Genomic DNA, 11,260 nt, shown 5'->3' with positions numbered 1-11,260 from the left:
GAATGGCACAGGACAGAGCAGAGTTTAGGGCTGTTGTACATAGGGTCGCTATGAGTTGCAAGCGACTCGACGGCACATAACAACAACAACAACCATCAAAATGGATCTGACTGGTAAAGGAGGTGATTGTCCCTCCTTCAGCAGAGCATCTGGTGAATTAGAACTGTGCACCTCTGGGATTGCAGCTTTTTGCCACTAGGCCACCAGACCTCGCCACAGTGAGTATTTTTTCAAATAAAAAGTTCAAACAAAGTAAGACATTTTACAGTGCTTCCGTTGTAATAAAGAAATGAACCTTATCCAAAAAGAGATCTAACCTTTGCTGTTGGCTCTTGAGATGTGATCTCTAAGCTGTTAGAATATCTTTGCTTACTGGGTGATTTGGGCCATAGGGATAATGATTTATTGTTGGAGCTTAGGGCTACAGGGGTAGCAAATTCTAGTTAATTATCAAATCTGAGGATAATCCTGAGAACCACTGAACTGGTGATTGATGAAAAAAGGCGGGGATGTAGACATGTTTATGTTGTGTATATATATTCACATATAAAATAAAGCACACAGGAGGCACAGTTTCAGACACTTCTAGATACAACCAAATATTCCGCAGGAATATTTGAGCTGAGGACTTAAGACAACAATCCTGTGGGACAATGCTATCAACTGACATAACATAGTTCATAACATAGCTCTACATCCTAGCTTGGTAGAAGCATCTGGGGTCTTCAAAACTTGCAAGAGAATTTGTAAAAAACTACACAACATGGACAAGCCTGGAAGACATTATGCTGAGTGAAAGAACTTAGTCACAGAAAGACAAATACTGCACAAGGTCCCTACTGTGAAAACAGGAGGGTACCGGGGGTGGGGAGAATTGGGGGGGGTGGGGTGGGTGGGATGGAGAGAGCAGACATACAATGTACAGACAAGGCACACTGAAAAGTATCAGGATAAGGGAGGATCCACCTGGGAAGAACTGACAAAATGGATGATATGGATACTTCAGTTAGCAAATAGGAACAAAGTATTTATAGCTGTTCAAAATGGGAGGGGAAAGGAGAGAAGGGAGATGGACGACCAGGGAAACCACTAGGGTAGCAGAGATTCGTGAAGAGACTGGAGGGGTGTGAAGAACAGGCAAAGTACAATGGGGATTTGATGAGATGGGGTGATAAAAGGCACTGATCAACCGTAAATATATAAAACACATATAAAATGATTATATAAAATACAGCATACGTGAACTAAGTACAATGTATACATGGACGATTTAAACAAAAAAGTTACAAGTGGTCATTCAAAACTGGTCACTACATATCTAAGGTGAAGGAAAAAGAAGGATCAAAAGAATAAAAAAACTGATGTACAGGACTAACTTCTCCAGGGGTTAAGAAAAACAAGGACCCAGGAATACCAATTGAGGTATTTCAGCTAACAGATGCTGCCCTGGACATGTTCACCAAGTTGTGCCAAGAAATCTGGAGAACAACCACTTGGCCAATTGACTGGAAGAGATCTATATTTGTTCCCATTCCAAAGAAGGGTGACCCAGCTGAGTGTGGAAACTATAGAATAATATCATTGATTTCATATGCAAGCAAGATTCTACGGAAGATTATCCAAAACCGACTGGAACAGCAAATCAGCAGAGAATTGCCAGAAGTCCAGGCTGGGTTTAGAAGGTTGTGGTACTAGGGATATTGTACCTGATGTTAGATGGATCTTAGCTGAAAGCAGGGAATACCAGAGTAATGTGTATCTGTGTTTCATTGATTATGCAAAGGTGTTTGTGTGATCATAACAAACTGTGGCTGACTTTTAGAAGAATGGGAATCCCAGAACACTTGATAGTGCTAATGTGAAACCTATATTTGGACCAAGGTGTATGCCAGGGATGTGTCCTATCTCCATACCTTTTCAACCTGTATGCAGAACAGATTATCCGAAAGGCGGGGCTCTATGAGGAGAAGTGTGGCATCAGGATTGGTGGAAGATCTATTAACAATCTGTGTTATGCAGATGACACAACCCTGCTTGCTGAAACTGAGGAGGACTTCATGCACTTACTGCAGAGGGTCAAGGACTGCAGCCTTCAGTATGGATTGAGGCTCAATGTCAAGAAGACAAAGATTCTCACCATTGGACCAATTGGAAGCATCAGGATGGATGGTGAAGAGCTTGAGATTGTTAACAACTTTAGTTTACTTGGCTCCACGGTCAACACTCTTGGCACCAGCAGACAGGAAATCAAAAAACATATGGCGATGGGAAAGACTGGTGTTAGGGACCTCTCCAGGGTACTGAAGAGTAATGGTTTCACTCTGGAGACTAAGGTGAGTCTGATACAGGCTATGGTCTTTGCAATCACTTGTTATGCATCGGAGAGTTGGACAATGAGTAGGCAGGAGAGAAGGAGAATTGATGCCTTTGATTTGTGGTGCTGGAGAAGAGTACTGAATATACCATGGACTGCCAAGAAAACAGATTCATCCTAGAGAGGGTTAAACCAGGCTACTCCTTGGAGGCCAGGATTCTGGGGCTTCATCTGATATACTTTGGACATATTATAAGGAGCGAGAGGTCCTTGGAGAGGGACATCATGCTTGAGAGGGTGGAAGGACAGTGCAGAAGGGGAAGAAGACCCTCTATGAGGTGGACTGATCCAGTGACTGGGGTAATCGGGATGGGTGAGTCAGAGGCAAGTGCGACTGGCACAGGATAGAGCAGGGTTTAGGGCTGTGTGCATAGGGTCGCTATGAGTTGCAAGTGACTCAACGGCACATATAAACAACAACATATGAGCAAAGACATCCTGGTAAGCTCCATTAAGTACAAACTCTGCAAATTCTTTTACTTGATTACCAAAAAAACCTTTCTTAAACTACAGGTATTTAAGCTTCTATGACTACTGCCAGGCTTTGTCCATAAGGGATTGGGCTGCTAATCCAAAGACTATGCCATGTTTTCTCTGGCAATTTAAATCTATCCACAACTCTGAGCAATAAGAACGACTAATTATCCTGTGTGATTTACAGCCTCTGAAACCCAATGGATGGTCAGTTATGCTCCATTTCTGACTCCATGATTGTTAATGAAAGAAACGTAAAGGATTTGTTACAAGTAGAGGCTAGTTCAATTGTTTGAAAGTAAGGCAAACTTAAGTAACATTAAAGGACTAGTGACAATTGTCTTTAAAATTGGGTGTGGGTAACTGAGGATAACCTAGGGTTAACTGGCATCCCATGCAGAGTAATGATTGAATTTTATGGCTAGAGCCTATGAGATCAGGAGATTTATATTTAAAAAGTTATTGTTAGTTGAATACAGGACTTTGACAATCTGTGTGAAATGGTACACAAGTTGTGGCCCACAATCCTGAAGAAATTTGAGGGGTGCATTAAAATAAGACATGTCAGTGCAGAACTCCTTACAAGACTGAAAGTTAACTCCTTATAAGACTGGAAGCTAGTGAGAAGGTATCCCAGTGTGATCATTTGAGTTGACCACTTGGGTCTATGAAATAAGCTGTTCCAAATTATCTACAAATTTGACTCAGAGACACACTTAGGAATGGATCTCATTTATAAATCAGGGACAACTGGTATTGTCAATTAACTACTCCTCTGGGTTTGGGCCAATTCTTCCCCTTTTAGCATAACTAATTCTTACTGATTGAAGGTGGGTTTGTTTGGGGTTTTTTTTCCCTGAAGGTGGTTTTATAATGCCATTTTTCCACACTTCTCAACATTCACTTCCAAAACACATTCAGGTAAGTTTTACAACACAAAGTTGGAGAAACACTCCCTCAGATATATCAATATGTGTAGTTTGCGGTTAGTGTTATTCTGTGCCACTGAAGTGAATAGTACTCATAGCAACCCTATGAACAATGACTCTGAACTTTGCCCTAGAGCCAATCAGACCATCTCCAACACAGCTGACCCACTGCAACAGTCACTGTGTCAATCTGTCTTACTGAGGGTCTTCCTTTCATGTGCTGACCCTCCACCTTTCCAAGCAGGATGTCCCTCTCTAAGGACTAGTCCCTTTTAACAGTATGCCCAAAATATGTGAGAAAGAGCACCTTGGTTGCATTTCTGCCAGCATGAACTGGTTGGTTTTCATGTCTGATCAACTCCTTATTTTATTGCCTTTCTACTCTTCTTGTCCTCCCTTCTCATCTCTGGTAACCATACAAGGATAATTCTATTTGTGTATAAGTCTTTTCTTAGCTTTTTATAATAGGGCTTTTACATAACACAGGATGTTCCTTATGAAAAGAAAGACAAATTTTCAATGGTACTTACCAACAGTGGTCACAGGAGGCTGAGAAGGGTATTGAGAACCTGTTGTGACAGGATATTGACCACCAGGAGGATAAGGACAACCTGGGTAACCACTAAAGAGAACCAGAAAAAATTAAGTGTTGAGATGATATCCTGTCGTATCTTTAAGAACTTTATTCTGAAAGTTAAACTAGTTAATGAGTTTCAGACTTTCTGGTGTGTACGCAAGTAAAGTTCGCGAGAAATGCATTAATGACACTTTCTTCATTTTTAAAAGACTGTGATATGAGTGAAAGTTTACAAAGTAAAATGATTTTCATTCAAACGTTCATACATAACCATGATATAATCATATTTACTCACTTCTTCCCTGAAATTTTGATTACCAGTAATTTTTTCTTCCTTTCTAGTTTCTTTAATGAAATTGTGCTCAATATTTCTTTACTGGGAATATTGCCAGTATTCATTCATTCATTCATAGCAATACTTGTCTATTATTTACTTCTTGTTGTTATATACCGTCAAATTGGAACCGTCCCATAGCTGACCCTCTGGCGGGTTTTCAAAGGCAGTTAATTGCATGCTCGTCCTTTTCCTGCAGGGCTGCTGGTGGCTTTGAACTGCATGCCTTCTGGATCGCAGTAAAACTTCTTGCCACTAGGCCATCAGAGCTCTCCCATACTTTTTAAATCTATATGCAGAACACATCATTTGGGAGGCTGGGCTTTTTGAGGAATGTGGCATCAGAATTGGAGGTAGACTCATCAACAATCTATGTTATGCAGATGACACAACCTTGCTTGCAGAAATTGAGGAAGACCTTAATTGCCTGCTGCAGAAGGTCAAGGACTATAGTCTTCAATATAGATTAAAGCTCAACATCAAGAAAACAAAGATTCTCACCACTGGGCCAATTGGCAGCACCATGAAAGATGGAGAAGTGGTTACAGTTGTTAACAGTTATAGCTTGCTCGGCTCTGCTACTGGCATCAGCAGTCCAAAAATCAAAAGACAAATTGCATTAGGTAAATCTGCTGTCAAGGACCACTCCAAAGTACTGAGAACCTACTATATCAGTTTAGAGACTAACGTGTGCCTGATCCAGGCCATGGTCTTCACAATTACTTGCTATGCATCAGAAAGCTGGACAATGACTAAGGATGACAGAAGAATTGATGCCTTTAAATTGTGGTGCTGGAGATGAGTCTTGACTATACCATGGACTGCTAAGAACAAACAGGTTTGCCCTGGAGAGGGTAAAACCAGGTTGCTCCTTGGAGGCAATTCTGAAGTTTCGTTTGACATACTCTGGGCATGTTGCAAGGAGGGACCTATCCTTGAAGAAGGACATTGTGCTTGGAAGGGTAGAGGGACAGTGCAAGAGAGGAAGACCCTAGATGACATGGACTGACTCAGTGACTGGGTAATGAGGATAGGTTTGTCAAAGATAATGAGATTGGCTCTAGATGGAGCAGGGTTCAGGGCAAGCAACTCAATGGCAAAAGAAAAACAACCACTCACTGCTGTTGAATCTGTTCAGAGTCATAGCTAATTTTCTAATGGTATTCAAAGTTTGTAAAGTGTATAGGAGAAGACTGTCCATGTTTTCCCCAAAAAATGGTTGGTAGGTTTGAACTGCCAGCCTTTGGGTTAGCAGCACAACTTTCTCGAGAGACTGATACATGTTATGCAGCGTATGAGAATTTGTTTATTCTTTCATGATGCAAAGGACTACAGTGTGAACAAACCAGTTGCTTTATCTTATCACCCCATGACAGGACACGGGCTACTGACATCTTTTTTTAAAAAATAATTTATTTTCTTCTTGTGTACCACTGAATAGGATCCTGGCACAGGAGTTAAGCTGCCTTTCCTCCAGTGGAACATCTGGTGGATTCAAGCCACGTACCTTCAGTATTGTAGTGCAGCTTCTTGCCACTAGGCCACCAGAGCTCCATGCCATCTCTTTTCTATAGTAAATAATGCTGCGATGAGCATGTGTGTGCATACATCTGCTTGTGCCACAGCTCTTATTTCTTTAGGATTTATGCCTTGTAGTGGAATTGCTGGATAGATCCTATTTCTATTTTTAGTCCCCACCAGCACTGTATGAGAGTTCCACTCCCTTTGACCTTGCTGCATTTGTTGTTTACTGTCTTAATGCACTTTGCAATGGTTAGCTCAGGTGAGATACTGTCTGTTGTTTCAATTTTTATCTCTTTAAGCCAATGTATGGGAATGATCCTAAGAATGGGGAAAAAACAAAACACTTTTTTTTAAAAAAGAGGAAGTGATTAAATATTCAAACAGCACCAGCCCCCCCAATACTGTAGAAACAGATCCAACTGGTACAGGAGATTGTCTTTCCTTCTCTAGCGGAGCATCTGGTAGATTCAAACCATGTGCCTTTGGGATTGTAGCGCAGCTTCTTGCCACTAGGCCGCCAGAGCTCCCTTATTCACTCTTGGCTCTGATAATTTAAGTGTCACCTTTGCCATGACAAAGAGCAACAGTATTTTCTATGGAAGTTTAAGTATCAGGATTAGAAGCAATAATATATGAGAAAGCTATTCTCTTCTGATTTCATAGGCTAGAGGGAGTTGTTTCACTTAATATGTGCTTTGGTTTACTGGTAAACTTTGGTAATATTTATCCCTAATAGTCTTTTAATGAAATAAAGTTGTTTTTTTTGTTTGTTTTTTTAAATCCTCACTAGTTCTGATAGCCTAGTGGCAAGATGCTGTGCTGCACGTGTCCCAAAGACATCTGGTTCAAGTTGACCAGCTGCTCCATGGCAGAAGGATGGGCAATCTCCTGTGTGATTAACTGCCTCTGAAAACACATTAGGGGGTCAGCTATGGGTCAGATCCGATTTGATGGTACACAACAACCAACATCAAATATTCATATCAGATTTTAACAGATTTTACTTAGAAGCACTGTACTCCAAGCTCCTACATCGTTTTTATACATCGTTTATAACATCGCTGACAACTGGTCATCTTAACTTTGTTAAATGTCATCCAGTTGGTTCCTACTCAATATACATTGCTCATTACTATACTGTCTTCATAACTATTACTAGTTTGAGCCCATCACTGTAGTCAATCAATCTCATTTTCCAGAGATTGATACTTCCTGATAAGATGTCCAAATTCCTTGAGATGATGTCTCTCCATCCTTGCTCCTAAAGGACATTCTGAATGTACATCTTCCAAGACAGATTTGTTTGCTCTTTTAGCATCCATGACATGTCTGTATTCTTTAGCCACACAAAAGCCACCACAGTATAGCAAACAGATGAGTAGTAGAAAACCAACTCTTAGCTGAACCATCATTAGGTTTCTGAGCTATACATAGCAGGGGAGGGGATGACCCATACTTCTACCTTGGAACTGTCTATCAGTAGATTCTAATGATCTGTTAAGTTCCGCCTTTATATTCTCAAACTAAAAAACAACTAAAGAACAAATCCAAGTCTTGAGTTGCAGTACTGAAGGATTCCATGGACAAAATATTGAATAATCTAGGAAGCATCAAAAGAAGACGGAAAGAATACACAAAGAATTTGTGACACTGAATCATTTTAGGAAGCAGCCTGATCAAGAACCAGTGGTACCAAATGAAGAAGGCATTGCACTGAAGGCCTTGGCAAAAAAAAAATAAGGACTTCTTTAATGTGTCAGAGAGCAAATAGTTCACTTTGAGAACCAAGGGACACTTGACCCAAGCCATGGTATATTTAGACACCTCACATACCTATGAAAACTATACAATGGAAAAAGAAAGGCTGAAAAAGAACGGATACCTTTGAATTGTGGTATTGTTAGTTGCTGCTGATTTGAAACAGATTCATAGCTGACCCTCTAGTGGGATTTTAGAGGCTGTAAGTCACACGGGAAAAGACTGCCCATCTTTCTCCCAGGAGAAGCTGGAGGATTTGAAACACTTGACTTTGGGTTGGCAGCACAACTCCTTACTCACTTGGCTACCAGAGCTCCCCTGATGATTACTGCGGTTGTAATTAGCTACAAGTATATTTCCCTTCAATTACTGACTTCATAAGTCTACATTCTCTTAACTAGAATTATTTTCTTATTCATTCAAAGAGACTTTTTTGGGGGGGGGGGAAGTAGGTATCTTCCACATCTTTGTAAGAGGCATGAAAATCTGACCTAGGAACTTGACTCATTCCTATAACTACAAACTATCCCTCCTGTCTCTGTGCTTAGCACCAGCACTCACAAAAATGTCCCACCTCCACTTCTTTGTACCTGGCCTCTCTCCATTCCCTTGTACCTAGCAACCAGAATGACAACCAAAACTTCTGAGAACTGCCTTACCTTTGTGGAAAGCTCCTCCTAAGCTTACCCTGCTACTGCTCCACCTTGCCTCAACATCCCCCTTATCGTCTCGTTGCTTTCACTACCCCGCTGCACTCACATCCTGAGCATGCTTATTCTGGTGGAGTCTCTACCACTTTGCTTCTATGAAATGAATGGACTAGAAGTAATAATCACTAAGTTTCTTCCAAGTTATTTCCAAATATCTCCTGTCTCAAATACATCTCCAGATACACAATATGTTCCTTTTATCTCTAGGTCATATAGTATTGTTCTTTATGGTTGTTACAAAGTGAAAACTGTGTTTGTCTGAAGTAAGTATTTTAAATCCTTACTCCCTAACCATGTGGATATAACCTCATTGGGACAAGTGTTAAATTACTGAGGCTATATTGAATATAGGGAGTACACTGATAATAGGACCACAAGATCATCAAGGAATTCAGTAGTAGACAAGACACAGAGAACAAGGCTTCTCCTTACGCCAGAGGCTTAATGCAGATTTGAAGCCTCTTAAAATGTGAGAAGGCAAATTTCCAATCATTAAAGCCTCTTACATGTGGTATTCTTGATGTAGAGGCACTAGACAGTAGAGAGAGTGTTATTTTCCAAAACACCTTCTTTCATCTACAAGCTCCTATTTTCCAAACAAGTGACTGCTATTTTGAAGGTATAACTCTATCTCATAGCACTTACTGGTTTTTGTCTTTTCTGGTATCAGAAACAATTTCCTAATAATTTTAATACACGCTTGCTAGTACACATATCAAAACTGGAACAAGTACTGCTGAAAGGCTCTTTAGTTTCCTTGTATACATGATGCAGGGTTCCCCCCCCCTTTCTTTTTAATTTTTAGTGAAAGTTTACAGAGATTTTGGATTTCCAGTCATTCATTTTTGCACTTTTCTTCCTGACCACCCCTTCTCCCCAGTTCACTCTTCTCTTTGAAAAGTAAAAGAAAAATTCTTACATTGTTATACAGTCCCTCCCCCCAAGTCCACTCCACTATGCAGCCTTTGTTCTGGACTCCTGTCATAAGAATAATACCTAATGATATAGCCCTTTTAAACAGTTCTCTCCCTCATCTGTTAAAATGCAGTATACATAATTTATCCCATCTTTCTCAGTCTCCCCCAAACCTAAATATCAGTCCTGTTTTACAACAGTGGCACTATGCAGTATTTGTCCTTTTGTGACTGAGATATTTCACTAAGAATAATGTCCTCCAGGGTCATCCATTTTGTATAGTATTTAATGAGTTACTTGTTTTTCAAAGCAGCGTAGTATTCCATTGTGTGAATATACCACAGCTTCTCTATCCATTCGTTTGTTGATGGGTACTTAGGTTGTTTCCAACTCTTTACTACTGTGAACAAAGCTGCAATAAACATGCGTGTGCACTTATTTGCTTGGGTGGCAGTTCTGGTCTCTTTGGAGTATATTCCCAGTAGTGGAATTGCTGTGTTAAATGGTATTTCTATTTGCAACTTTTTGAGGAAGTGCCAAACAGCCTTTTATACTTCCGCCAACAGTGAATAAGGGTTCCAGTTTCTCCACAACCTCACCAGCATTTGTTGTTTGCTGTTAAATTTTGCTATTCTTACTGGGTTGAGATGATATCTCATAGTTGTTTTGAAGAAAAGAAGTTTTAAAGAAAACTCAAAGATCTCAAGATCTGGAAAAGATCTTAGAAATAATCTAGTACAACTTTCTACAATAAGAGTAAATACTTTTGCACTCATTATTTCGAAATAATGTATCATTCTGGTATCATTGATTTCTGAATTCTCCTTTAAGACAAAAGATTAGTTTTAGGTTTTCCACAAAGAACTCATAAAAAAGAAGGAAACACAGATTACAATTTGAATACAGTTACCCTACACACATCATTAGCTTGCAGCACAACAGACAAAACACAAAGTCTTTGAAAAGCAGCTACCTCAAAAGGAACTTACTACAATCAATCTCAGAAAAGAATCTCCTCCCACAGGATTTATTGTCTCTGAAAATCTGCTAGATGGTTAGCTATGGGTCAGAAAAACAAGGTATATGAGTAAAATGTACATTTTTGTCAATGTTTCCAGCTTTTATTTTTATCTACAAGTTTATTTATTTTAAATGGCTTTATACTTTTCAGAAGTTAATTTGATAGTACCTCTAACAATCATTTTCTGTATGTTCAAAGTTCTTCTTATTAGCAGCTGTTAGCCATTGCAGCTTACAATTTCAAGGCTCTGACCAGGATTCCTTTTGGAGAACTTAGACAAATTCATGGCCTCAGGAAATAAAAATCTTAGACCTAGCTTGTATATATTACTATCACGGAAATCTTTATATTTACTGACAGTAAACTCTCTGCGTACCCATAGTGATGAAATTCTCACTACATTATACAGTTGGTTACTGGAATTGAGAAAGGGCCAGATAATAAGTAATTTAAAAAAGAGGATAAGAATGGTTATACAATTTAAAGATTGTAACTAGTGTCACTGAACTGTACATGCAGAAATTGTTGAAATGGTACATGTGTTACTGTGTATATTCTCAAAACTAAAATTAAAACAGGAAAGTCCAAAATATAAATAATCATGTTCATTTAACTAGTAAGATTCTATATACATACACACACAC

General features: G+C 39.5%; 1 protein-coding gene across 1 annotated transcript in view; it reads right to left on the bottom strand.

Annotated features, from left to right (window-relative positions):
• TSG101 (tumor susceptibility 101) overlaps positions 1 to 11,260 on the bottom strand; it is a 65,726-nt gene that overhangs the window by 8,244 nt on the left and 46,222 nt on the right. Inside the window, exon 7 of the mRNA XM_006892026.1 lies at positions 4,308 to 4,399. Coding sequence (XP_006892088.1) covers positions 4,308 to 4,399 — 92 coding nt within the window. The remainder of the gene's footprint in view (positions 1 to 4,307; positions 4,400 to 11,260) is intronic.

This window comes from Elephantulus edwardii, unplaced genomic scaffold (assembly GCF_000299155.1).
Source record: "Elephantulus edwardii isolate Elephantulus edwardi_28Jun2011 unplaced genomic scaffold, EleEdw1.0 scaffold00109, whole genome shotgun sequence".
NCBI classification, from domain to species: domain Eukaryota; kingdom Metazoa; phylum Chordata; class Mammalia; order Macroscelidea; family Macroscelididae; genus Elephantulus; species Elephantulus edwardii.
Note: the sequence above shows the minus strand (reverse complement) of the source record. Positions and strands in the feature narration are given on the sequence as shown.